Here is a 27446-nt window from a genome sequence, read left to right on the forward strand (position 1 = left end):
CTCCTAAAAAATGAGTACCCAGGGGGTTGCTGGAGCTGTCTTGCAGAACAAGCGAGGCAGTCGTCTGTCAGGAGTGATGCATCTGCAGCGGGTCCTTTGGGGACCCTGGGATGGATTGCATGATCCCTGGATGTCTGGTGCAGCCCCGTTTCCACCCTCATCTCCCAAGGAAGCAAAGGTTGTGGAGCTGTGCTGTCTGTCTTTCAGTCTTCCAGAATTAACTATTTAAATCCTAAGGTCAGCGTCAGCCCAGTTTGAGCAACGGGGAGGACTCAAAGGCCTGATGTTTCTGTGAATTTTATGGAAGTCGGTGGCTCAGGGGGAGAGAGAACTAAAGCACGTCCTTTGCTGCGGGAAAGAAAATTGAATATCGGTCAAAATTTACCCAGAGCTGATCAGCACGTGTTTGTTCCTGAACCATTCATGGCACACTTGACCCTGTGGGATGGAGCCTGGACTGGGATACATGTCAGAAGGGGGGATGTGCTGCTGCCATGAAGGGTTGATGACAGTGCTGGCTGGGGACAGGGTGGAGAAGCACTGGGGTCAAAGAAACCTTGGTTACAAGAGACCTTTGGAGGGTTCTAATCCCACTCAGTTTGAACAGGACTGTTGCCAGCACTAGGTCATGTTGTCTGTGACTTTGTCTTCCTAAATCTTAAAAAGTCTTCAAGGATGGACATCCCCCACCTCTCCAGTGACCTTTTCCAGGGCTGCACCACCCTTCCCTGGTGTTTCCTGATGCAGACCTTCCAAGGCACAGTTTCTCCATGTTGCCCCTTGTTTGGACCTGCTGTCTGGTGGCTCTGTAATCCTTGTAACTATTTCTAAGTAAATGTAATATGCTGATAGATTGTCCTTAGACTTCTCTTTGCCAGGCTGGGCAAGTTCCAGCTCCTTCCACCCCTTCTTCAAGGCTGTGTGTCAAGGATCCCTGGCTATCCTGGCAGCCCTCACCTGGATTTTCTCTGCAACCTTTTTTAACCTGGGGGTGGCCAGGCTTGACAATAGTTAGTATGATTTCACATGGCAAACTGAAATATTTTTTATCTTGTTTTGGAAAGAAAATTACCCCAACAATGTAGGAAAGAACAGAGAGGAAAAAAAATCACACCGGTATAAGATTGTGGCTGTAGAATTAGGGATGTGTAAATTAGGGGTGTTTGATTTGTCCTTGCTACTTTAGTTTTTCCTTCTTGTGTATATGCAGGTTGGGGCAGTGTCAGTGACATACTTTGTTGTTCAGCAGGATCTCTGTCTCCATCACTGAATAGTTGGGACGATGGAAGAAATTTGAGAAGAAAATAAGGAGAAATGTGTTGGAATGGGATGCAGAACAGTTGTCCTGCTCTGGAATCTGACAGAAACATCCCAAATAGTGCCAAGAAAGACAACTGTAAACCAAGCAAACCTACTTACAGTGTCTCCTGATGTTTTGTGAACTTCAAAATAGGTTATATCCACCTTGCCTACCCAAAACAGTGCTTTCTGGGAGAGAAGCAGGAATGGCATTAGACTGGGCCATGCTGGCCTAACTTGGGAAGAACTTAGATACCTAAACCTGGGCTTTCGGGAAGTGCTCAGATGAAAGAAGGGGCATTTCACCTCTCCAGGGTTGGATTAGGATTAAAACTGAAAGAGTGACTAAGGAAGAAAGTAGAGTCAAGCCAGGCAGTGGGGCAGCTGGAGCCTGGGCATTGCTGGTGTTTGAGGCACAGCTCCTCGTCTCGATCCCTGGGGGTCCCTTCCAGCTCAGGATGTTCTCTGATTAATTTGTGTGCTGCGTTTGGGCTCGAGGAGGTTAAAGCAGCTGTCTGGAGCAGCAGAGGAGAGCTGGTGCCTGCCAGAGCGCAGTTGAACTGGCAGCTAAGACTGTCTTAGGATTTACTCCCCCTTGTTCATTCCCTTGTAAGCACCCAGGGCTTGTGCACCGACAGCTTGGAGCTTGCAGGAGCTGGGGGAGGGTGGTGTGTGTGTATGTGGGAGGTTATAAGCTTATCTGTTCATCCCCCCACCACTGCACTGATCAGCGTGATGAAAGATATTCTTCCTCCCTGGGGAAGATTTTTTTTTTTCCCCTCCTGTCAGGAGCTACTATTTGTTAATTAAACTGTTACTCTGAATTTGGGCATGGAAACACGCATTGCCTTCAGCTCCGCTTCGCAGCCAATGCTCGCTCAAGAACGAGGGAACATCATTCACCTCGACTCTCAGTTTCCTGAGAATAAAAGCACCGAAGCTGTCAGGACACCCAGATGTCAGGAACAGGCTGGGGAAAGGTATTTCCCAGCTTAGTTACTGAAAACACCACTGTGAACTGGTGCTACAGCAATACCTTTGGAAATTTCGGACTCCTTTCCCTGTTTTGATGGCAGTCTCCAGCAGTGTGTACTCGGTGATCTCATCTTTTCACCTGCATTCTTCCAGGTCCGGGTCTCTTGACCCTGAGCTCCCTCAGTGTACAATTTCTCAGTCAGGGTTGAAGTTCCCCTGTGTGTGACCGTGACTTGCTGACACATTTTTAAGAGACGTGAAGCGATCCAGGCTAAAATATGGTTTTACCCCATTTTAACAGCTTTTCCCTGGGCATTGCACTTAGAAGAGCCACCCCTGGCTGGAGAGAAAAAGCTTTGTGCTCATTGTTTTTGTAGCTGCTGTAATTTTAGTGCATGATTCCTGCTGAATACTCAGTGCCTGTACGGGGAGAATGGGCTGGCTATTTCCATTCGAAAAGCTGGGTTATGGAAGTTCACAGCACCAGATGGCTGCGCATACTTATAATGCTCTGGATTATTAAAGGGCTGTTGTATTTTCCTCTTTCATCCTTCCTTTATTCCTCCTCCCCACATCAACAAATTAATGCTGAATGCTTGGGAGCCTGTCCTGCGCGGACTTCGACACGTTGCATCTTTTCACTGGAAACTTTTTTGTTCCAGCTCTTTTGAACTGGTTGGTTTTGATCACCTCTTTGCAAGCGTTCAGGGGCTGAATGATGCCCGGGAGAGTGCAAACCTGGTGTTTACCAGAGCCCCAGCACAGTCCTAGGCTGGTTTGCCACATCACGTGTCCCCAACCCGCTCCTTTAGAGTCGACACTTCCCGTTTTTCTGAAGTCATGTGGGAATCCCCTAAATTAGACAAAACTGCTGTGTTAGCCTGAATGGGTGAAGGATGCAATGCAAAGAATTCTTGGGGACCTTCACAGAATTATTAAGGTTGAAAAGGGCCTCTAAGATCATAGTGTTAGTTTCCTTTTCAAAGCTAACGGCATGTCATTTGTCTACTGCCAGAAACATCAGAATTTCAAAGTGCAGCTACTCCGAAAAATTACAGAAGCTGGAGAGATGTGCTCTGCCCCCAGCACCATTCCTGTGTGTTAGACTGAGTTGTTCTGGGGAGAAGAAAACAAATTGAAAGAAAGAAGCCTTTGCTGTTCATATTTATGATCCAGGCTGAAAGAGTTGGGACTGTTCAGCCTGGAAAAGAGAAAACTGCGGAGACCTTGGAGCCTGCTGGTAGGTACTGGAAGGAGCTGTAGGAGAGCTGGAGAGGGACTTCTGACAAGGGCCTGCAGTGACAGGGCAAGGGGGAATGGCTTCACACTGACAGAGGGCCAGCTTAGATTGGACATGAGTGTATCTGGGGGAAGCTGCATTGCTGAAATCTAGAGACTGCCAAAATCTGATTTAAAAGAAATACTTAGTGGGGAGTGGAACAAAGTGACTTAGAAACCTGAACATAACAGAAATATTTTAAAGAACTAGTATCCCACAGGCCAATGTGTCATCAACCTCTGCATCGTGTATCTTCAGGTAAAACCAAGTAAAAAGCCGGCATGAAACACTTGTTAAGTTGTTCTCAGTGCAGGTTTCGGTGACCGCTTGGCGGCAGCTCCAGTTGTGGGCAGAGTAAAATGCAGGGACTCCGCTCTTGGTGTCCAAACTCTTGGTGTCCAAACTCTTGGTGTCCAAACTCTTGGTGTCCAAACTCTTGGTGTCCAAACTCTTGGTGTCCAAACTCTTGGTGTCCAAACTCCTGGTGTCCAAACTCCTGGTGTCCAAACTCCTGGTGTCCAAACTCCTGGTGTCCAAACTCCTGGTGTCCAAACTCTTGGTGTCCAAACTCCTGGTGTCCAAACTCTTGGTGTCCAGACTCCTGGTGTCCAAGCTCATCCCTGAGAGCTGCTCTACCTGCGGAGCGTTGTTTCCCACCCCCGTTGGTAGCGCAGGATTTTGCCCCAGGTGGGGCAGGGTTTTGTCTGTGTCACGACACGCGCCGGGAGCTCTGCGGCGGCGCCGGGCCCGCGTCAGCTGCCGGGGACAGAGGTGGGTTGGTTGTTCAAACCGGAGGAACAGCGTGTTTGTTGTTTGTCCCCCGCACGCCGGCGTGGACGGCGCCTCAATAGCTTTTATGCCGATGTGAATAACAAGCAGGGGTGGTGGGGGGGTTTAATCACAGGGAGCCGAGCGCTGCATGCAATCACGCGGCCCGAGTGACACTCACAGGAGAATCTCTTTCTTCCTCCTCCTCCTCCTCCTCCTCCAGGCTCCGAGCCCGAGCCTGAATAAAACATAACACACTTGAGAGCTCTTTAGGGCATTGTAAAGGAGGCTGCTTTTCCCCCTGAGTTTGTTGTCTAGCAGGGCTGAAGCTGCAGATGGGCGACGCGCCCTGTGTTTTATGGAGCTCACAAGTTCGAGAGATGCTTTTGTGGGAAATGCTGGTGCACCTCGGAAGCAGCAGCTGGCGTTCCCAAGGGACCAGAGCTACAGATCTCCACTGTGGGGAGTTTCTCCCATTGTCATTATGGCTGTAAGGCAGGCTGTGGTACGGGTTTCATACTTGGTTGGAGTGTTGCTAATCCTGGACTCGGTGCCAGCCGCTCGCTTGGGCTGATGTAGCTGCTTCTGCAGCCGTTTGGTGAGTCGTGCCAAGGAACGTCTGGGCTGAAAAACCCCAGCTGAAAAATTAACCAGAACGCGCTGATTTGGCTCAGTTTGTTTGCACAAACCGAACTGCCCGTGCTGGCACGGTTGGCAGCGCAGCATCAACGTGGGAATGGCAGCAGAGACGGCACGTTCGTGTTCCATGGCGTGGGGTGTTGCTGCTGACGGTGATGAGGGTGCCATGTGAAGGCAGTTCCCCCTGACCAAGCAGGTGTGTTGAGCCCAGCCTATTTGTTGGGGCAGGCTCATTCCCACTGAATCTGTTTTGTCTTGTAAAGCTTCCAGGGAGCTGTCTGATGGTTTTCTGTCAGGGAAGCCTGGCAGGAACCCATGGGCTCTTGTAAGGCTTCTCAGCCTCTCAGGTGCTTTGAGGCTTCTCCAGCGCTCCATCAGATTCATCCCAAGAATCAGAGGGCCTGGAATACAATATTTTTGGCCCAAGAGCGATGGTTTGCAGCTGGGATAACATACTCTGTGCTTCGTGTTTTTGTAAAGGCTGACTGGCAAGGCAGATCCAGGCCTTTGCACTTCTGGGGATCCCTCACCCTCCCCATAACACCATCTTTAGTGCTCATGTCAGTTCTCCTGAAAACAACACATAACTTGGGGGTAGGAATCAGTAAATCAATATGTATTTTTCCTGCGGTGGGTACTGTCAAGCCTAAAAACAAAGCTTGGAAGTCAGATGATTGGTTCTTCCTTTATTTGCACACAACTTGGCTTAGGTTTTGCTAAGTTCAACCTGCTGTTTTGCCAACTGATGCAAGGTTTCTAGAGAGTGGATACATTTCTCCAGGGACTGGGGTTGAAAATTGCTTCTGTAGAGTGTAGCCTTACCTATTTTTAAGGCAAAAGCTTCAGTGAAATAAAAAAGATGCGTGTGGTGCAGCAAATCAAACCTCTGGCTGCGTAAACAGATCAATAAACTGATTTGTGTTTGCTGACCAGGAGAAAAATCTAATTGCAGGTACTCCATATTCAACATTTGTGGTAAACCAGAGTAATTGGAATAATGAGAAATCCAATGTGCTTTTGTTTGGAGTTTATTCTTCTTTAGGATTCATTAAACTGGATGGGCCTCCCTGGGCTTAGGCTGGTTATTTCTAGCTCTTCAGACTTCATGGGTTCCTTCAGATTCTAAATCATCATATTTACTGTCTTTTAATAAGACTTGAAAAGATTGAAGCAAAATTGTTCCTGGTGTTTAGAGGCTCGTTTCACTCGCGGGAGTGTCAGCTGAGTGAAGTTTAAATGCATCTGAATGGGAAAGAGGGGGGGGAAGAAATACCCCCAGGAAAAACAGTGAGGTTGGAGTTGTGTGAATGTGTTTTCTCCATCTGAGTGGGACAAAAGCACTATCAGGGTACCTTAAGTAGTTTCAATTGCTGGCAACAGAAATGAAAATGGTAGTAAAGAGTTCTTAAACAGTTACTGCACAGAGAGTAGAACTGTCACCTGTGTTTGCTGCCACTTTGAGCTAAAGTCAGTAAATTGGACAGAGTATCATTAGCTTGGCAGTCTCATTAGGATTGTTTGGGGAGTGGAAAATGAGTCCTCTGTGAAGGAAACAGAACGGGGTGAGCTCTGGCTGCTGGGAGGAGGAGAAGGAAAGAAAGGATTGGAGGTTGATGGGGTGTAGGCAGGTAATGATGACTTTGTGATTTTAACTGAATGAATAGCTGAAAATGATTCATTTAAAAAAAAAAAACTACAGAAATATAGAAGTTTTTGAAGGCAAGCTTGGAAAAGTGGAGGCAAAACCTCTTGCTGCTGGGTTTCATTTGGATCTGTCCATCAAGAGGAGAGAGCCCAGAGGTCTGTAACTGGAGATCCCGAGTGGGAAGGGGAGGTGATGTGTTGCCAGTTGACATATGGTACCACCTGGGATTAGCTGAGATTATGCCAGTGAAGACTAAACCCTGCAAGTTGATTCCCTTCGCTGTTATTTAACAAAATGAAGTACCTTACCTAGAATTTTTTTTTTTGGTAACTGATTTAGTTCTTGAAATGTGGAGGGGAGGGGATTTTGGATGGGGTTTCAAAGCGCAGAAGTGGTGTCTGATCTACAGGAGAAAGCTGTGCTTCCTTCCTGAACTCCCTGGAGTGTTTCCATTTCTATCCTGAACACATTCAGGAACACTTTTAGTTATTCATGTAGCGGTATTTTCTTTATATCAAGTAGTTCCTATCATTTTCACTCTCTTCTCTTGCACAGTTGCTGGCAGTGATCATATATCCCCCTTCAGCTGAGTAAGGCAGAGTGTTTTAGTCATTGTAAAATAAGATTGTGTGTACCCTGCTCCCCCTGGCAGCTCAGTTAGAGCCCGAATTCACCTTTCCTGGCTTGGGCTGGGAGCAGTGCTGTAACTCTCAGACCATCCTCCCTTTCATTATAAAATCCTCCCAGGGATCTGCTCTCTCGCTGGTACCTTTGAGTCTTTTGAAAGCAAAAAAAAAATGCTTTCAGTAGCAACGAATTGCAAACCTCAAAAAAATCAGGACATACCTTTTTTAAGACCTCTTGCACGAGGAAAAGGCTTTACATCTGGCTGTACAGTCAGTGGAACCTGAGTTTTAAAATAGCTGGGTGCTTTTCTTCCTCACCCAAGGAAGAGAAGAATGAGAGACAGGGTGTTTTCACTCAGTTCCCTGTATGTGTTTGTATGTGGTCACCATTACTGTATCAAAATCTTCATTGCAGGAATCTGCTCAGGCTTTAAAAATCCAGGATTGGTGGTTTCAGGAGGGGTGAGACCCACACAACACCCTGTGATTGCAGAAAGCTGCCCTTGCCCAGCTCAGTTCTCCACGTGGGGGTTTCTGGTGGCCACGCTGCCTCCTCCTCTCCACCCTTACAGTCCATTGTGCCACGTTTTTCTTCCTAACTTTGTCCACAGCCCAGCCTTAACCTCGTGCTGAAGGAAATGTTCTCACTTCCCACCTTAGTGTGAATATGGTATTTTGTCAGAAATGAAAACAATCCCAGCGTGTGTGGCTGTAGGTGTTTGACTCATAAGTTGTTATGGCCATTCCTGGGTGTGCTGGGAGGATATTTAATATGTCTTATTAATTATTTGGGGCTTGTGTCTTTAAAACCAGCATTTTGTAAGAGAAATTCCTTCCTCTTTTCTTTGGTAAAAATTCCTGAAAATTGCTTATATCAAACATTTCTATACATTTAGGACATTTTATGGGGTTGTTTCCAGCTGGGCTGAAACTCCGTTCTAGGATTGACCAGTTGCAACATCTAAATTCCCATGTGGGAGTGAGACCAAGTTCCACAGCAGAAAATTCTCTTTAGGTTTGATTCTAGGGATTGGTGCAGAGGTCAGTGCTTGCTCCCTGCATGTGTGCCTTAAGATGGAGAGTCAGAAGAGCCCCAGGGGTTCGTTGTCAGGATCCATCCTCTGAGTGATAGGGCTGATGTTTGTGCAATAATGGATTTGACAGATACAAAGCCCTTGGTTGGACTGGGGAGGGTCTTCAATGGGCTACAGTTCCTGTGCATTTCCCACTAATTCAGCCTCTCTCCCCCTGACTTGGAGTGATTGTGTCTCATCCTCCTTGGGCAATACTGTCAGTTGCAGATCTGAAGGTCTGAGGATAAAAGAGAAGAGAAGCAGCAGAACAGCCCCAAAGTGCCTTTTGGGCACGGGAGGAATCGATTAATCAGCAAAGCCGTGCCGGGGGTGTTTCATTCTAATCAGCTCTTTTGCGTTCCAGCCCTGGCCCAGCGTGTCCAACCTGGCCAAGGATTTCATCGACCGCCTGCTCACGGTGGACCCCGGCGACAGGATGACGGCCCTGCAGGCCCTGAAGCACCCCTGGGTGGTCAGCATGGCAGCCTCCTCCTCCATGAAGAACCTCCACCGTTCCATCTCCCAAAACCTGCTCAAGAGGGCGTCCTCCCGCTGCCAGAGCACCAAGTCGGCGCAGTCCACCCGCTCCAGCCGCTCCACCAAGTCCAACAAGTCGCGGCGGGTGCGGGAGCGGGAGCTGCGGGAGCTCAACCTGCGCTACCAGCAGCAGTACACGGGCTGAGCCTCTCCAGGCGTCTGCACACACGCTCCACGAGGAACCTCCAGGTTCCTCCCTCCCTCCCTCCCTCCAGGTGTTCCCCCGCCCCATCCACGAGGAAGGTGTCCCCACCCCGGTGCGGAGGACAGGGAGCCCCGCCAGCTGTGCTGGAAACGGGGAGAGGGGGAAACCCTCGTGGGCTCAGAGCACCGAGCAATACAAAAATTGAGGGGCCACCTGGGGAGAAGAGCTCTCTCTCTCTCTGTATCCTGGGAGCTTTTGGGTTGTTCATAGTTATTTATTAATTCCAGGACGTTAAGTTTCTCTCGCTTGGCGTGCGGGGAGAAAAAAACCCCATAAAACAACAACAACAACAAAAACCCCAACCAAAATCACTTGTCCTGTACGTGCACGTCCGTGTGTGCACATACACGTGTGTGGGGGGGTGTGTGCATTGAAAAATTAAGAGATGCACACAGGTTTGGGGCTGGTTTAGTCAGACTCCGTGGTGCCTTTGCAGCAGGGCTGGCGTGAGTCAGACGCAGTCAGAAGTGGGATAGCTCTGACTCACCGGCTGCCCACCAGCTCCTCGCCAAAGAGATGCCAGACAGCAGTTTTCCACCATGCCTGGGAAGCTGCGAGGTTTCCCCCAAGGGCTGCCATCCGCCCGATGACATCAAGGGGTTTACTCGTCGAGGGTTTTGCTCGCCCCGATGACGTCAAGGGTTTGCCCCTTGAATCATCCTTCCCCTGTTTGCAGCAAGACCCAGTGCCTGCCGGGCAGGGTTTGTTGTTCTTGCTGGGCCGTGCCTCTCGTCGTGTCTGTGACCTGTTACACACCTTGCACACTTCAAAGGAAGAGTTGAGAAAGTCGAGTTGTCTGTGCTAAGGTGAGAGGGGGGAGGGAAGGGAAGGAATTTGTAGGGATGTGCTTCCCACCCCAAAGCTGGGATGGGTTTTAACCACTGTGTTACGGACCATGTCACTGCACCAGAACTTAAATTCAGCAGGAAAAAGCTGCCCTTCAGGTGTCCTTGTGCTGTGGGGGTGATATGGGGCTCTCCTGTGAAGGACTCTTAGTAGAAGTGGGAGCTGCAGAGCTGAGCTTTGTGCAAGCCTGCTGAGTTATCTTCCCAGCTAGTCAGAGCAGCAAAGTGAGGCTGATGGCACAGTCCCAGGGTGGATTTGGCTTCTCGTGGTAGCAGAGACAAGATCTGCAGGGAAGGAGAATGCTGGGTTTTGAAACTTTTCATATGAAGCCAGTTTGCTTCGTGCTGTGCACTTGGGAAGGGCTTGCTTGGCTCTTGGTGGGAGGTGCAGGACGTGCAAGCTCAAGGGACTGGTGAGCGTGGCCTTTTCCCAGGATTGATTTCTGACAGAGCAGCCAGCTCGCCACATTTTGCTTCATAAAGGACTGAGTGTCCCTTGTGCCACTGCAGAACAGCTCTCTGAAAGCAGGAGCCCCTCTGAGACAGCATCAGCTGGACCATGGGTGCATGTGAGGTGATGGCAGGATGCTCCCTCGGAGCGCTTCTGGTTCTGAGCCGTTCCTCGAAGGGTCTTCGGTGTGTTTGGAGCATCACACCCCAGGCACTGTGAGCTCTTTTACCTCCCCAGTGCCCTCATGGCCCTCCCCAGATTATTTTGCATGTTTAGCCCTAAAACAGGTATTTTGCCGGTGTGAGGGGGTCACACTGATGAACTGAGCCAGTCTTTCTAGAACCTGAAACCTTTCCTGTTGACCACTAGACCATCAAAATGCTCAGGCGTCGTGCATTTGTGTTCTCTTGTGGGATGAGGGAGAAATAAAGGTGGGGAGGAGGTCAGGACATTGAGCTGTGGGCTGTCCAGGCTTGTTTCTCCACCTTCACAAAGCAGAAAACAATCTTCTCATCTGAGACACTCTTTGCTTCGTTGCTCTCTTCCACAACTTGTTTTTCGCCGGGAAGAGTTCAGAGCGATGCCATCCGCGGTGACTTTGGGGTGGAATGTGTCGTGGGAAGTGGGATGTTGCTGTGTAGGTTCCTGGCAGTGTCAGGTTTTGGTGGTGATGCTCTGTGCCTGGGGGTGAATTGGCACAAGGGAGGATCCATCACATGCATGAGCAATACTGGATCTCTGCCTCTCCGTGGTACGGAGGGGTTTGTGGTCCTCAGGCTTCCACTTCTTGGGAATCACAGCAGGAGGACCAAGGCCATCCCATAAGGGGCTTTGGCTTTTCTAGAAAAAGGAACTCTTAATTCTCTTCACAAATTCAATGTTTTCTGGTTTGCATGGAAAAAATCAATGTAAACTTGGGGAAAATTTTCTGGGCTTTCCTTCCATCGTTCGATTAGAACGCTGCTGGCTCATTCCCCCTTCTTTGTCTAAATTTGGTATTTACAGGAACTCTTGCACCCAGACAAAAACATGTGTGGGCAGAGGAGAGATGAGCAGAGCTCCCTCCAAGTGTCCCTGGAGTCCTCAGTGATCTTTCCTTTAGTCTGTCTGGAAAACTGTGAAGATCCAAGTGCCACGTTGGAAGGTCCAGCTTAAAAACAATTCCTTGGGTGCTTTTATCCCTGCAATTGGGGCGTGTTTTCATCTGGGTCAGGTGAAGGGAGGGACAGGCAAAGTGCTGTAATTCTGAGCCATAGTCCAGGTGCCTTCAATCTGTCCTCTAAGAAGCTCTTCACTGTGAATTGCCTTAATCATCTGTCTTCATTGCACAGGAGCATCTCTGTGCTCGGTTGGTCTTAAGCCTCAGGAGTTTACACTTTTCAGGAGTGCCTTGTTTGGGGATTTTAGAAGCTAAAATCTCTCTGAAATGTTTTTTTCTCTTCAGTTTAATTTTTTCAACATCCTTCTTTGGCTCTTAATGGTGGCTCTTAATTTGGCTCACAGGGTTTTTTTGAAGCCTTCCTTTAGTCCAGTGTGTGCTGGAGAACACAGGTAACAACTGCCTGTTCCAGACCATCACTGAGTGCAGTCTTTGTGCTGGGATGCAAATCTGTGAGGACTTTTTGTTGTCCTTACTTTGGCTCATGCAGTGAAAATGGAGTTGGAATGACACCTAGTGGCAAATCGTGGTGTGTCCTTGTCCGAACACAGCCCGCTGTTCCTGGGTGAGATGCTCTTACAAGGAGGAATAGCGGGTTTGGTGTGCTGGGGGCTGGGCTTGGACCTAGTCCTGGGTGTTCATCAGCTGCCCATCCTGGGGGACACTGCAGGAAAGCAAAGCCTGAAGATGCTGAGGCTGGAATCAGTTCAGAATCCTGGAGTGATTTGGGTTGAAAAGGACCTTAAAGCTCATCTCGTTCCAACCCTCCTGCCAGGGGCAGGGTCACCTTCCACTAGACCAGTCTGCTCCAAACCCCTGGCCTTGAACACTTCCAGGGATGGGGCACCCAAAGCTTCTCTGGGCAGTAAGTTTGGGACTTTCTCTTATCTTGAGACATGGTGGAGCAGCTCAGGGTGTTGCTTCCCAGAGTGTTCTGTTTCAGGGAAATGCAGTTTTAAGGAGTAAAGAGAATTAGGGTTGTTTGTCTTTTGGAACTTAGCAGTACTGTGTAAAACAATCCCATCCTTTTGTCCTGGGAGTTTGGCTGCTCTCTTTGGGGAGAGAATTACAGCTTCAAAGAACGTTGATTCCTTGATTTTTTTTTTTTTGGAAGGTTACTGGAAAAGAATGTGAAAAGGTCTTCCAGAAATAGTGTTAGGGGCTCTACAGGTTGACATCCAGATTTTTGAGTGCATAGTGGATTTTTTCTATGCTTTCTGCTAAAACAGCAATTACTGGTCTATGTTTAATTTACTTCTCACCTTTCTCAGGCTTCTAAAAAACTAACATGTCAACCCAGTGGTTGAAACCCACCCCCTTCCTTCAATCCAAAAGAAGCCTGTGCTATTTAACACTGAGATTGTGATAGCATCCAGATGCTCCTGCCAGCTCCTGGTCTGGGTTGTTCTTGGAAGAGTACAGCCCTGTGTGAGGGAAAGCTTTAGAGCCTTGTGAGGAGCTTAAGCCCAGACAAAAGGTTTCAGACCTGCTGGCTTCAGTAGCAATGTGGAAACCAGCTGCAGTGCAGGGCCCGTGTTACGTGTTTGTTTTGGATGTGATACACCCTCAGACTCTTTGGAATCTGGATATTTCCTTCTTTTAGGTCAGATTTTTCTGTCCTGGCAATTTACATTCTTACTTAGACCCTGCTCTGTTTCTCAGCCTGGGTTTTCTACCCCAGTGTTTGGCTGAAGTACTAAGAGAGTCAGCTTTTATCTCATGCACAAACTGGAATGGGAATGATGGTTCCCTCTGCTACTGGGCAGCAGCTCTGGCTTTGGCTCTGCAGGAGCTGTGCTGAGTCTGGGGCAAGGTAAAAGCACCCATGGGAGAAGGCTCCCTTTGAGGACCTGCAGTGCAGGCTCAGCTCAATATGATCTTGTACCACGTAGGGCAACTACTGTGGGGCTGTCACAGGCCCCTTGTGGTGCAGTGTGGGACCATATTTAAGTGATGATACTTGAGATTTGGAAGGTTTGAGGTGGCGTAAATTAAAATCTCAATTGTTTCACTTAATTTATTTTTCTGAATGATGCAGAGCAGCACAGAGATGGGTTTTTTGGGGGGAGGAGGAGTTGCAGACTGTTCTCTGGCAGCAGTGTGAACCCTGGGACTTGCAGGGAGGGTGGTTTGTCCCAGCCTCTCACCCCCACTCGGCTTCCTCCTGGAAAACACCACAAAGTGCCTGTACCACTTCTGTGCCACACACCCAGCTCTGAGTTGCCTTCACCACTCCTGGGAGGGTTATGGTGCTTTCTTTGACCACTCAGTCCCCTCTTTCATCCTGGATGAGGAACGCAGCTCTCGGGTGCCAGCTGTGCCTTACCGTGCAGGAGCCTTCCCAAAGGAATCAATGTGAAGCAGCAGGGATGCAGTGGCATCGCACACCTCCCGCCCTCGGTGTCCTGAGAGCAGAGGGAGCTCTGCCTGGTGACAGTTGCTCCTCCTTCCCTGTCCTCCCCTGCCTGGCAGCGCTGTAGGTCCCTCCTGCGTGACGGGCGAGCCTCTCGCTGCTGTTGTGGGTGTCGTTGCACTCTCTGTCTGCTGGATGGGGAAGAGATGACGGGACAGCTCCACGGCCCCAGCGAGCTGCGTCACAAACCAGCAGCCCCTGCGTGGATGCTCAGATGCCTCGAGTTTTCCTGTTGCCTCTCACTACGGAAAGACACCTCCCGGGAAGCTCTCGGGCTCCGAGACCTTCCGGCTCTCGATGTTATTTTTGGTTGCCCGGTTTCCGGTGCTGGGTTGGAATTGTTTGGAGGTAACTCCGGTCATATCCACTCAGTCTCCTCATGGGACTGTTTTGAGAAGTGTCCCGTTCTGTGACTTACCCTCTTGAGTCCTGGCATCACTCCAGGGACTGTGGATGAGTTTGGAATCATTGTAATTAGTCCGTAATGTTACAATTAGAGTGTACAGAATTATTTATTTGGTGTACTCGGTCTGCTAAAACATGTCCATGTATTCTGTGTACCCCGTGGCTCTGCTGTCCTTACTTCTGCTTCCCGGATCACCTGTGGGCTCCCTGCTGGAAGGCGCCGATTTCCAGGCTGGGAACGATGGGTAGACACATGGAAAGCCAGGAGCTGCTCACCTCTCCAACATGTTCTTGGATCACAGCAAGAAGGTAAACAGCTCGCTGATTTATCGCAGCAGCTGCCCAAGGGGGACCTGGTGCAGGGCTGGGGTGTCCATGGGATGCTCTGGGTGAGGCAGGCACTCAGCCTGCTGCTGGAAGGCGGGGTTGGGAGGCTTAACAGGCACTTTGGGAGATTGTCTTCACTTTTCTTTGGCTGCAAGGTGGCCAGCTGGGCCAGAGAAATGCTCTGGGTTGCACACAGCCACTTGTCACCTCTACAGTTTCACTCTGAGCAAAACCTATAACATCAAATGATCAGTCACACCCCTCTTGAGTCACCTCCTCCTGGAAAAGAGGGGATTTTTTAGGGGCAGGGGACTCTGTCCCTGTGGTGGGAGGGCTGATAGTGACCTGAGCACACAGAGCAGATGACCCACAGTGCTGCAGTTGTCAGTTCCTGTTTGAAGCTTCTTGTAGCCAGGAGTTTCCTTTGCCCACAAGGCCCATTCCCACATCTCTTTTAGGATCCTGTGAACCTGCCAGCATCCACCCTCCACTGCAAGCTGAGTTTTCTGGTGCTGAGCCTGGTGAGCTACAGCTCCACAACCCCTTCCCTGGTGGAACCTCCCCCCTGGGTCAGTGGAAGGACCCTTCTCCCACCCTCAGTGCTCTGGTGGTCTCTGGGCTGGTGCCAGGGTGTAGGTACTTGTGCTTGAAGACCCTCTGAGCAGCCCTTGAGGCACAGCCAGCCCTGCTCCCCTTCTGCCCGAGCATCATGTCCTGGCTTCACACCTCCCCCTGGGTCCCTGCTGGGCACCGAGCTCCAGCTCTGGCGAGTTCTTGGGTTCAGCAGAGGAGCGCGGGGTGCCCCAGGCTCCCCCATGTGCCTTCCACCCTGGTCTGCGTCACGAGAAGAAAGGAGGCAGGGAGGCAGTGCTCGGCACAACCGAACTCTGATACTTTATTAGTCCCAGTGAAGGGATGGCACAGCCGGCAGCTGTGGCCTTAGGCGATGATGGTGTCGATCCAGTTGCGGAACTGGCTGACGCGGGTGTACATGGCCGGAGTGCGGGTGTTGCAGTTGGAGGTTCCCCAGGAGACGATGCCGATCAGCACCCAGCCGTTGGCGCTCTGGTACACCAGAGGTCCGCCGGAGTCACCCTGTGGAGGAGGCTCGTGCTTAGTGCTCCTGGCACACGCTCCAGACCGGCCCCTGCCACCCCAGCCAGCTGCTCCCCTGCACGCAGCCGCGTGCTGTAGCTTCAATCTCTGGCTGCATAAATGCAGGATGGTATATCCACCCTCCCTGCGATGCAGTGGGAGCTCAGCAAGACCCCAGGTTTCTTTCTCTTCCTCCACCCACCCTGTGGTGCAGCAGGAGCTCATCTCCTTACCTGGCAGGAGGAGGCACCGGCCCCACCGGCGCAGATCATGGCGCTGGTGATGCGGTTGCCCCAGTACTGCATGCACTGGCTCTGGGAGATCAGGGGCACGACCACCTGCTGCAGGGACGTTGCCAAGGCTTGAGCTAGGGAAGAAGCACCATTAAATCACCTCAGTGTTGGTAGGTCTCCTGGAAAGCACATGGGTGCCCTGGGCAAGCTCCCGCTGGTGGTCCCGAACACATGGGGAGCATGCAAAGCACTTTCCCCCTCTGTGCCAACACACCCCTCCTTCCTCGGGCAGGATCACTCTGTGTATGGAGCCCTGAGCTGCACGCTTGTGCACGCTCAGACAGGGTCACTCCACTGCCCACCTCCCTCTCCCTCCACACATGCAGGATGTGTCACCCCCTCAGACAGCCCTGGACCCTCAGAGCCCCCAGGAGGAGCAGCAGCCACACGCAGCCCTCCCTGGAGCCACAGCACACGTACAGTTGGGGTTGGTGCGTCCCCAGCCGGTGGTGACAGCCTGGGCGTTGTTGGGCAGAACCAGGTTGGCGGGGGCCAGGCAGATGGGGGCCACACGGGATCCCAGCTGGGCGGGCGTGGAGAGCCTCAGCAGGGTGATGTCGTTGTTCATGGTGTTGGGGTTCCAGCCCGGGTTGGTGATGGCCTGCGGAGAAACACCGTGGCATTTCATCCCCTGCCCCGTGGGAGCAGCCACAGCGCAGGGCTGCAGCCCCGTCCCGGCACCGCGCCTGCCCCGCTCACCCTGGACACCGTCTTCACTTGAATGGGCTCGGCGCTGGAGCTCAGGTCATACTCCCCCAGGACGACGACATGGGCGCTCGGGCTGCCAGAGGTAAGAGAGAGTCAGGGGGGCGTGGGGCATCCAACACCCCAGCTGGGAACGGGAACCCAAGGGAAGCCACCGTGGGGACAGCTGGGGAGGAAGCAGCCCTGGGCCGCTCAGGCCTTTGGGGCTGACCCGAGTGCCACTCAGCAATGCCCAGCACGCTGCAGAGCCCTGACAGTGGCACCGGTGTGGCCTGGCCAGGCGTGGCTCCTTACTTGAAGTTGCAGTGGGCAGCTGTGACGACCCAGTACTGGTTGATGAGGGAGCCACCGCAGAAGTGGGATCCGCTGAGGGTCTGGGGAGCAAAGAGGGAGGAGGAGCTGGGGCCGGGCAGGCTGAGCACCCCCAGGCTGGGGGCAGTCAGAGGTCCCTGTGTGCCCACCCAGCTCCCAGGCACAGCACCCTGCTGGCTGTGCCACTGCAGTGCTTGTGGCACTGCCCCTGCCCGGGGCTGGGACGGTGCTGTACCTGCAGGGACACCTGCCAGGGCCATGAGCCGGGCACGGCGTTCTGCCCGTTGACGATCCTCTCGCTGTAGGCGACCGAGGGGCTGATGTTGGGCACCCCGCACCCTGTGGGACAGGCAGACGGGCACAAGGGTGACCCCAACAGCTCAGGGCTTGTATCTGGGGGCTGGTGCACTCATATCCCATGTGTCCTGCTGCACCCTGAGGACCTCCTTGCACCCATGGGCAGCACTTACCAGAGACGGTGCTGGCGAGGGCCAGGCAAGCAACTACCCACAGGAACGCCATCCTGGACAGGTGCAGGCTGAGCCCCCGGGGCCCACGAGTTTATAGTGGCCAGGAGGCCACGTGGCTTGTAGCTAGGCAGGTCAAGGTCCCCCTGTGGCCTTGTGTCAGCTGTGGGCAGCAGTGACAGGCCTGGCACACACCGTGCCCCTCCAAACAGGGATGTGGGAAGGTACTGCTGGAAGGCACCTGGGGTGCTTGGGCTGCTGCTGTAACGAGTTGTGTCAGTTCTCACTGCAGCCTGTGGAGCTGGGGAGGGGAGAGCACCACAGGGCTGTGATAGGGGGCATGGGGGGCTGCTTGTGGGCACACAGCTGGGGTAGCAGTGGGGCTGGACGTGGTGGGATGGGCACCAGTGCCTGGGATGTGGGAGGTCATCCTGTGCCAAATCTGTTTCAGATCTGTTGGCACCAGAGATGTTTTTCCATGCAGCCATGAAGTCCTGGCCTGGGCCAGTGCTGGTCCCAGCTGGATGTTCCCAGGGCTCAGAGCCACCCTTTGAACCACGTCCCTGGTACAGGTGAGCCAGTGGGGGCAGGTGAGGAGGGCAGACACCTTCCCAGGCAGGTGGGAGCTGTGGCCAGCCGGGCAAGCACACGGTGAGCCCCAAGGAGAGCAGTGGGCATCTCCCCAAGGTGAGGCTGAGCCCACCACTGAGCATCCCCCCAGCACTACAGCTGCCTGACCCTGACCCCATCCTGGGCCTGGGCTATGCAGTGTCTCCCTCATCCCCCTGTCCCTGGGTGATTTCCCAGGTGGCACCAGGTGCAGGGAGCCAGCTCTGGGGTGATTGAACACAGGGATGGTTCCTCCCCCACCCCGTGCCACCCACATGCCCGCGATCCCTGTCCTGACCCTCTGGGCAGCAGAGCCTGGACACTGGGGAGCAAGTGCACAGTTCAGGCCTTTATTTCCAGCAGTGGTGCCACACAAGGACAGCAGGATGCAGCCCACCCCAGGGCAGGAAGCGTGGCAGAGCGTGGAGGTCTCCCAGGGCGCTGCAGGGATGCTGCAGGCACAAGGATGTAGGCAGAGACACAGGCTGCTCCTCATCTTCTCATGGCACCTGGGGAGGAGACCAGGACCAGGCAGCAGCAGCAGAGGATGGAGGGAGAGCCAGAGCTCAGGGCGGTGCTCCCATCACGGAGGAACCTTGGAGCAGGAGGATGCTCGACACAGCAGACACAGCCACGCTCTCTACGCAGCTGGAGAACCTTGGACTCCAGTCCTGTTTTGGACACTGGCAAACGAGCCAGAGCCAAGAAGTCTGGCAGGTCAGCAGGAACTCAGAGCTGATGGCACTGCCCAGGGCAGGGAGACCACCTGGTGCCCTTCTCCATGGCCATGAGGAGCTGGCTGAGCTGCTCTCCACTGGCCATCAGGGCCTAGGCTGGAGCAGCAACACCTGAATCCAGAGGACCTCCCATGCCTAAAACCCTTCTGCCAGCCTGCTCTCAGTAAGACTCCAATCTGCCTGGAAGCTGGGATTGTAGCAGGCTCCATGGACTGGACCTGCTGCCTCAGGGAGCTGTCTGGAGACTTGGGGAAACCCAAATATCCCTACAGCCCCATGGAGACACGGATTTGCCCCAGCTGCAAACTCTTGTCTGCTCTGCAACATCTCTTCCTCCCTGCAGGCAACAGGCCAGGCCTGAGCAGCCCTCAGTCACTGTCCCAGCAAGGCCAGCAAAACAGCTACAGGCTGGATTTCCCCTGATCCAGGTAAAAACAGCTACAGGCTGGATTTCCCCTGATCCAGGTATCCCAGAACTGGTGGTTGCAGGGGACAGTGAGGCAAGACCAGAGGAGGATGGCACATATCCAGACTGTCCCCAAGGCAGGGCATGGTGCTGCGTGCAGGGGATGCCACATGTCACCTCCATTCCCCCCGTGCAGCTGCAGAGATGCCCCTGTGGTCCATCCCTGCGTGGGGGGCAGTGGGAGCTGGCTGAGGGGCAGTGTCAGGCACACTTGCCCTTGCGAAGGCAGAAGGGCAGCTCTGGCACAGGCACCAGGATGGTGCTGAAGATGGGCCGGTAGCCCTCGGGCAGCGCCTGGGGGTGCTGGGCCATCATTTCCAGCACCACGTGCCGCACTTCCTTGGAGACGTCGCCCCGGAGGTCCAGCAAGGTGGAGATGTGCTCGTCGCTGGGCAGAGAGGAACAGGTGAGTCAGGGCGAGCTGCTGACCCACCACCCACAGTGTGCTTGTGTCCCACAGACCTCCCGTGATTCAGGGAAGCCACGCTGAGGCCAGGGGAGAGCCGGGACTTTGCACCAGGCAAATACACCCCTTCCCCCCCCAGCACATGTGAATTTGGTTTTGACATTTCCAATTTGGTGTTTTGTAGCAGAACTCCTTTTTCCTTTACCTCTTCGCCCCTGGGGCTTTGCAAGAACACCTCAAATCTGGAGCATGGGAAAAGGAAACCTCAGGGAGAAGGGGGAGAAGGCTCAGGTTTCTGCCTGCTCTGCAGTGTCACCTCACGGGGTCCAACCCAAGACTGGCTCTCCTGGATGGACTCCCACCTACCCCTTCTCTCTGGAGGTACCTTACCTGGCATCAGGGTACTTGGTGATGAAGCCCAGCACCTCCAGGCTGAGCAGTGCTGGGTCTTTGAGGCAGATCAGCTCCCGCAGAGCAAAGACGGCCTCCAGGCTCTGCTGGCCCTGATCCAGGCCCTGGGAGGGAAAGCAGCCAGGTGTGAGATGAGGGGTGAAGTCACCACAGTGAGACACAGCTGTGTCCTCAGTGCCCACGTGGGGACCTGGTTCTCTGCAGCTGTTTTCTTCCCACTGAGCATGTCCCACCCACCAGGGGCTGCTGAGCAGGGTGATGGTTCCCCAAGTCCCTAATCCAGCCATTTCCTCCCCATCTTGGCCTCACAAACCCCCCAGGCGTAACAGCCACGTCTTGTTTGTGGGCTGATGTACCCACCCCACTTGACGGAGGGTGAGCTGTGAGCTCCTTTAACCGACCTCACGGGGTGATGGTGCCCTCCAGGGGCACAGCCCCGGCTCCCCAGCGCACCCAGGCCCCTCTCACCAGGCCACAGAAGAGCTCCCGGAGCTGGGTGGCGTCCTGCAGCAGGCGCTCGCAGAGCTGGCCCCGCTCCTCCTCGCTCTTGCACACCATCTTCCTCTGCATGAGCGCCCGCAGGTACTGGCTCGCCACCAGGAGCTCGCTCTCCATCAGCAGGAGCTGGGCAGGGGAGAGCTGTCAGTGCTGGCACTGCCTGCGTGTCAGACCCCACCTCCCCAGGGAAAGGCAAAGAGGAAAAGGGCCGGATGCGACACCAAGCCGTGGCCAACCTGCTGGGAAGACCCTCGGCTGAAGGCACAGAGAAAACAGCTGGATTTGGGGGAAGCCCTGAACACCTCTGTGTGGTGGTGCTCTCTGGGCTGCTCTGGAGGATGCAGGCTCCCTGATTCAGCAGTGACTGGATCCCCTGCACCCCAGCGTGGCACCCAGCGGCCCAGCCTCCCTGCCCTGCAGACAAGCAGCCATCCCAAGCGCAGCCAGTACCGTGAAGAGGGGTTTCCTGACGCGGGAGAAGTCCTTTGCATACTTGTCGATCACTTCACACATGCTGCCCACGAGCTGGGACCCAGAGAGCCACTTGCGGGAGGGCAGCTGCAGGCACAGGGGCTGAAAGGGGTGGAGGAGCAGTGTCTGTGCCCTGCATTGTCACCCCACTCCCACAGCAGCTGCCAGCTCAGGGCAGCCACGACACCCACAGCTGGTGCCCACCTGCTGCCTGGCCACTTTGCCTTGCAAAACCCCCTGCTGCCAGCCAGAACAAAATACGAAAACAAAAGAGTGGTCTGGGTTAGGAGATTATGGAAGCCCACTGGGGCTGTCCCTCCCTGACACCCCCATCTGGGGCTTTATCTGAGTCACCTGTGTAGGCAGCAAGCTGCTCCTCACACACTCGCTTTTGGCCTGCCTTGCTGTGATTTTATTTTTAATTCCCACTCCTCCCCACTTCCCTGGTGTAGACAGAGCATGTTTTTGGCTGAGGGCTTTGATTTCCAGCTCCTGCCCTGCTGTCCTTGCCTGTCTTCCTGTCTGCAGGCACACATTCCCTCTGTCTCTGCTGGGGCCCCGGCAGCTCTTCACCCTTTGGCTCTTCCTTTGTTTTCATGGCACTCAAGCCCTAAATAGCAATGCCGTTAATTATTCCAGATTTTTGGTCCAGACTCCAGGAAAGCTAAATTTGACTACACTGGCAGGAAACGACTTGGGCAGCTGCACATGGATTTGTATCCTCCAGGCTGACATCGCCGCTCTCCAGCTGGTTTTCTGCCACGAGACAGCCATGGGAAGGAGCATGAGGCAGCCTAGGGGGGCTGTGGCTCCTGGTCTCTGTCGGTTGGTGATTTGGGAGCCACAAACCATCTGCCCCAGCGATACGGGGCAGTGCTGGCTGGTGACAGACATCGGGTGGTTTATCAAGGTCTGGGAGCCAGCCTGGCAGAGATGTCTGCAGGATGATAGCAGGGTATGGAGCACATGGCAGGGGTTACCTGGCAGGAATAACTCGTGTCTGGGGTGTTGCTGTAAGGCTGTTCTTGCTGGGACCAGGTTTGTTGCAGCCCTGTCAGGCTCAGGTGCTGTGGACAAACGTACCTGCAGGTCCAGGTGCAGCTCCTCCAGCAGCAGCTGGCAGGCTTTCTTCTGCATCCTGTCTAGAGCAGCCTGGAGGGATGCAGGGACTTCTCTGTGGGCAGTGTCGGGGTGCAGGGAGGAGACAGAGTTGCTACAAGAGAGAAGAGAGGCACAGGTAGCCTGGGAAGCACAGTGGGGACAGTTGTCCTGCAGGAGGACGGGGAGCAAGTGGCTTCCCTGTGGGTGGTGGGGTTGCTGCAAGAGCTGCACGGTGCTGGTGCAGGTTACCTGAGAGCCAGGTTGTTGTTGAGCATGGCCAGGAGGTAGGAGACATAGTACTTGGGCACGGCCCGGTCCTGCTGGTGCTCCTTCCCACACTGCACCAGGGCTTCCCGCAGCCTGCACCACAGAGAGGAACCCCTGAGGGGCGGGCAGAGCAGTCCCACCACAAGGACACGGAGCTGGGATGCTCCTGGGGGCACGTGGACCTCCCACCTCCCCCCTCAGCTCTCTTGGCTCTTTCCTGATCTGCCATCAGGCTGGAGAGTGGCAGGTGGCTGGGCAGGGTGGGACAGCGGGACCCATTCTGGGCCCCCTGGGGACAGTAGGGCTTAGCAGAGAAGCGTTTTGGGCAGCGAGCCCTGAGAGCTGATGCCTTCAAGGGCTGAGACAGCAGCTCCATGGGCAGAGAGGCTGTTGAGCCTCCTGTGACCTGGGTGAGACTTGGGTGCCCCACAGCAGATCTCCACCACCATCCCACGGGGCCCAGGATCTGTGAGGATGGGCAGCGGTGCGAGGGGCTCCACTAACCGGCCCAGAAATGCCTCGAGCTCCTCTAAGGCCATGTTGTAAACCTTCTGCTGCAGAGAGTCATTGATCAAGGAAGCTACCTGGATGTTCTCATTCAGCATCTGCAGCAGGAGAGGAGAGTAGAGGTGAGTCAGGGAGAGCCTGCAGGCCCTGGCCCCCTTTTTGGGAGCTCTTAGCACGGCCATGCTCCAGCTGCACCTGTGGTGCTGGGGACCCACCTGCATGACAATGACAGGCAGGGCTGACTGGAAGAATCCCTGGTGGTCTGTCTCGGGTTCCTCTTCCCTGAACCATTCCTTGAACTCCACCTCCAGGGTCCTCTGCATCCACTCTAGCACGCTGGCCTGTGGGATGGACACCCACCACAGGAGGCCCAAGAAGTCAAGTACCGACTCCCTCGAGACCCAACACAGCACAGCAGTGAGTCCTGGGCCTGGTCCCACAGGCTCATGGTCTGGGGCTGCTGTCAGAGCAGATGCTTGGCTCCGTGGTGGTCCCTGCTCCACTCACCTTGACTTTCACCACGTATCTCCTCTCTGTCTGATCCACAAGCTCAGAAGACATCAAAGGACCCAGAGCAGAAACATCCACTTCTGGGAGAAGGTCAGGGTGACCCATCATCTCTGGGCTGGGAGGCAGAGAGGTAGGTCAGGGCTGGGAAGACCTGTGTTTCCCAGAGTTCATACCTCTCCCACTGTCCTCCTGCTGGTCATCCCTTGGTAGCCAGAGCCACTCTCCCAACCCACCCACGTGCTGGTGAACAACCCAGCTCTCCACAACAACCCCTGCTTTGTTGGTGCCAGGCTCGGTGCTCACCTGTGGTACACGTGGAGTGCCCACTCAAGGAGGAGGAAGAGCCCCTGTTTGTCCAGGTCCTCCCGGAGGATCTCCTGGAGGTGGCTGGCGAGGGCCTGGTGGTAGGTGGCAGTGCAGACACTGAGGATGTTGTAGTGAGCCGGGACGCACTGGACCATCAGGTCCTTCACCACGCGCAGCTCAGACACGATGTCCCTCTGCAGCGCTGCCAGGTGCCTGGCCAGCCCTGGCCCCTCAGCGTCCACGGGAGCACCATGGAAGCGAGCCCCTCTGATGGTGTCCTGCAGCACGTGGTAGAACTTCTGCCTCCAGCCCTTGGGGCGGCCGGGGGGCAGGAAGGTGGCCTCCAGGAGCAGAGTGTCATCTATTTTCTCCTCCCGCTCGATGATCCTCACAGCGGTGACGAACAGAACGGGGTCCTCCCGCACCAGCCGCAGGCTGCTGCCCACGATGTCCCACAGCTGCTTGGCCAGGGTCTCGTTGAGCTGCTGCAGGCCGCCGAAGTAGGACAGCACAGTTGTCTGGGCACCGGGGAGCCCGCGGAGGTGCAGCTGGGAGAGGATGTCATCCCGGAGGTGCTCCACCATCATGAGCTCCGCGTGGGCCTCCAGGAGACGCTGCCCGTGGAGCAGCTGCAGGGTATGGGAAAAAACCTCCTGCACTGTGGGAGAGGGAGGAGGGATGCCAGGACTCAGCGCGGGGGGCGAAGGGGGTTTGCACCAGGGGATGGGTGCAGGTTATCAGGGAGAAGGGGCTGAGGTCTGGGGCTCTGGGAACACCGTGCTGGATCAGGCCCTGGGGAGGCAGTGAAATCTCCATCCACAGAGACTTTCCAAACCCAACAGGCAAAGCCAGAGTGACCTGCTCAAGCTTTGCCACCAGCCCTGCACGGAGCCCGGGGTCGGACTGAAGCTCTCCCCTCTGCCTTCCAGCCCAAATCCACCAGTGCCTTACCTGAGAAGATCTGTGGCAGCACCTGGACCACAGAAGCCAGCTGGACGTGCTCCTCCACCAGCGCCCTCATCTGCTGCAGGCCCTGGAAGTGGTCGGCGCTGTCCAGCAGGGCCCAGCGCGCAGCCCCCAGGTCCTGGCACACGCTCTGCACCTCCTGCGCCGCCGACCGCAGCTGCTCCAGCCCCGCACTCACCCCCTCCAGGTAGGACTGCACGGTTGACTGGGGAGCAGAAGAGGATGGAGGGGCAGTGGAGCAGCTCCACAAGGCAGGGGGACTCCCACACCCTTTGTCCTGGCCCTGTGTGGTCTGTGTTGCAGGCACTCTCCCAGCCCCACAGGTCACACCTGCCCCTGCCATCACACCCATTACATCTCTTGGACCTTCTGTGATGGCCCCGCTCCACTGCACACCCAGCTTCTAGGAACCCCCTCCAGCAGCAGGAATGGCTCATAGGGGGTGGGGTGAGGGGCAGTGACTGCTGTGCATGACGTGGGAGAAGGGCATCACTTTGGGGTGACCAAGACCACAGGATGAGCAGTAACCAGATGTCTCCTTTCACTTTAAAAATACTACTTTGTTTCTGCAAAAGAGCAGCAGGCCACAGGGCCCTTGTGTACCCCCCCCAAGGCATATGGATGGCATGAAGTACCTCAGTGTCTGTACAAACCCTCCTCCCAAATGGATTTCCATCATTTCCAGCCCTGCAGTGGCACTGGCACTTTTGCATGCCCTATCCACCCATCTAATGCCCATCTCCTGGTGCCACTGTCCTTCTACCCAGCATCACCGGAATTAAATTGCTTTCTCTGCAGCCACATCACTTAGAACAAGTTGCCTCCTGGATAATTCAACCACACTAAGAGTAGGAGAAACCATCTCCAAAATAATCAGGAGAAGGTTGCAGTGCTCAGACAGATTGGTCATTCCTTGGGTCACATAAAAATGTCACCCTGAGGAGGGAGTTGTGCAGGGGGACTGGAACAGCCCTTGCAGATGTGTAGAAATGAAATTTCCCCTGTGGGGACCTGAAGGCATGGGCAGGTTGGAGCTTTGTGCCTCCTCCCAGCTGTGAGGAAGGGCAGCCTTTGGTGCTGGGACGGGGCAGTGATGGGAGCGCCGACTCCTGCACGTGGGATGTGCTGAACCCCCTCGGTGTTTTATTCTGAAGGATGGTCAGAAACATGGGAGATTCATTTTAACACTTCAGACACGGCCTGAGAATAGGGCAGCGGGTGGGGGTTACCAGATCTTTTCTCCAAAACAACTGCCATTTCCCCCTCAACCGCCAGCCAAGGGAAAAGATTTTGCCAAAAGTGGACAGAAAGATGATTCAACACACAAGAGGGCACCCTGGCTGGGATCCCTGCCTGGAGAGGCAGTGAGGCTGCGGGTGTCCCCGTGGCAAACACCCACCTTCAGCCGGGACTGGATGGAGCTGTTCCTCTGTGTCTCTCGGCTCCGGTAATGCCCAAGCCCTTCCAGTTTCTCGGGGCGGTAAAACACCCCTGAAGCCCATTTCAGAGCAGCTCCTCTGGCCAGCTTCTCAGCCTTCTCTGCTTCCGGCCACTCCTCGTCTGGGGATGAAGCCAGGGGTCAATGAGCACAGCGAAGTGGGGCAGGAAGAGCCCCTGAGGCCGGAGGCAGGAAGCTGGCTGCCAGCAGACTTCCAAGCACATCCCAGTGTGGGAAGCTGGACAGGATGGCACCAAGTGGGTTCTTCCACAAGGGCCCCACAAGGTGCCACAGCTACAGATTGGTATTGTCACAGTGGCTGTGGCAGTGAGAAGGCTGCCCTGGGGAACTGTGACTCAGCCTGCCAGCTCACGCTGTCCCCAGGCCGAGCACACATCCCCATTGCTCCCCCAAACACAGTGGTGGGTTCGCTGAGGGGTTCTGATGCCAGCTGGGAAGTCCCCAGCAGGGCTGAGACTCTGGCAGTGAGTCAGCAGGAGGGATGGAGAGGTGGCAGCTCTCGCAGCAAGGAGAGCCAGGCAAAGGTGAGGATGGGAGGCTCCTGAGCTTCCAAAAGCTCCCACACTGTGGGGGACCCAGTGTTCCCCTTGGCACAGGGTCCAAAGCCATGTCAAAGGCCTCCTGGCCAAAGTGGAGGGCTGAGAACCAGCGCAGTTATCACACACCAGTCCCTGTCCACAGTGGGATGGGGGGGACACAGTTTAATCGCTCCCCCACCCCATCCCCAGCCACTCCCTGCAGCCCTGAAGCGATGTCACCCCGTGCCAAGCCAGGCTCCTGCTCTGCTGGGAAGCCACTGGCAGCCTCGAGTCCGGGGGGGCTCCGGAGGAGGACAGCAGCTTCGGGGATAAGATGCGCAGGGAGCAGCGCTGCCCCCGGCACAGATATCACCATCGGGAAGCACAGCCAGGCTTCCACCCCACCCAACAACACGAGGCACCAGCCCCCGGCACAGGGAAAAGGTCCAGGGGCTGGTGAGGCAGAGGGCAGGGGAGCCCCCAGAACGTGCAGCAAGCAGTAGCATCCCTCCCCTGCCCAGCTCGCCCGCTCCCCGGGGCGCACCACCCCCGTTACCTCTGGGGCTGGCGGCGCGCCCGTCCTCCGCAGACATGCCCATGGTGTCCGGGCTGCGTGGATGGAGCTGCGGGGGCCAGGGCAGGGCTGCGGAGGAAGCCGGCAGCCGTTTCCTCAGCCGGAGCAGCCGCGCTCCTCAG

The 27446-nt window shown here is 54.7% G+C and overlaps 3 protein-coding genes across 6 annotated transcripts in view; 1 reads left to right on the forward strand and 2 right to left on the reverse strand.

Annotated features, from left to right (window-relative positions):
* PSKH1 (protein serine kinase H1) overlaps positions 1 to 18616 on the forward strand; it is a 32743-nt gene extending 14127 nt beyond the window's left edge. For 2 of the 3 annotated variants that reach the window (XM_050311446.1, XM_050311445.1), the window contains exons 5-9: positions 8669 to 14628; positions 15105 to 15167; positions 16619 to 16824; positions 17970 to 18090; positions 18491 to 18616. In XM_050311446.1, the coding sequence (XP_050167403.1) occupies positions 8669 to 8986 (318 nt within the window). In that variant the 3' untranslated portion in view covers positions 8987 to 14628; positions 15105 to 15167; positions 16619 to 16824; positions 17970 to 18090; positions 18491 to 18616. The remainder of the gene's footprint in view (positions 1 to 8668; positions 14629 to 15104; positions 15168 to 16618; positions 16825 to 17969; positions 18091 to 18490) is intronic. The other variant, XM_050311447.1, reaches the window with a different exon arrangement.
* Positions 15586 to 17573, reverse strand: CTRL (chymotrypsin like). Its single transcript, XM_050311459.1, has 7 exons — positions 17522 to 17573; positions 17287 to 17390; positions 17034 to 17113; positions 16734 to 16815; positions 16455 to 16635; positions 15975 to 16108; positions 15586 to 15741 (listed from the first exon to the last, which is right to left on the reverse strand). Exons 1-7 carry the CDS (start codon positions 17571 to 17573, stop codon positions 15586 to 15588), a joined length of 789 nt encoding a protein of 262 aa, XP_050167416.1.
* Positions 18617 to 19531: 915 nt separating the features above from the next.
* On the reverse strand, positions 19532 to 27423 carry EXOC3L1 (exocyst complex component 3 like 1). Of its 2 annotated transcripts, XM_050311436.1 has the most exons (13): positions 27307 to 27423; positions 26173 to 26333; positions 24759 to 24978; positions 23805 to 24465; positions 23499 to 23616; positions 23207 to 23332; positions 22989 to 23089; positions 22467 to 22577; positions 22200 to 22329; positions 21096 to 21218; positions 20616 to 20771; positions 20127 to 20251; positions 19532 to 19718 (listed from the first exon to the last, which is right to left on the reverse strand). In XM_050311436.1, the coding sequence occupies exons 1-13, from the start codon at positions 27347 to 27349 to the stop codon at positions 19532 to 19534; spliced, it is 2262 nt and encodes a 753-aa protein (XP_050167393.1). In that variant the 5' UTR covers positions 27350 to 27423. The 2 variants fall into 2 exon arrangements, with proteins under 2 accessions (XP_050167393.1, XP_050167394.1); XM_050311437.1 differs by lacking the exon at positions 20616 to 20771.
* Between the last annotated feature and the right edge of the window lie 23 nt (positions 27424 to 27446).

Source organism: Myiozetetes cayanensis, unplaced genomic scaffold, assembly GCF_022539395.1.
Source record: "Myiozetetes cayanensis isolate MyiCay16 unplaced genomic scaffold, myiCay2020 scf16, whole genome shotgun sequence".
Classification (NCBI taxonomy): Eukaryota; Metazoa; Chordata; class Aves; order Passeriformes; family Tyrannidae; genus Myiozetetes; species Myiozetetes cayanensis.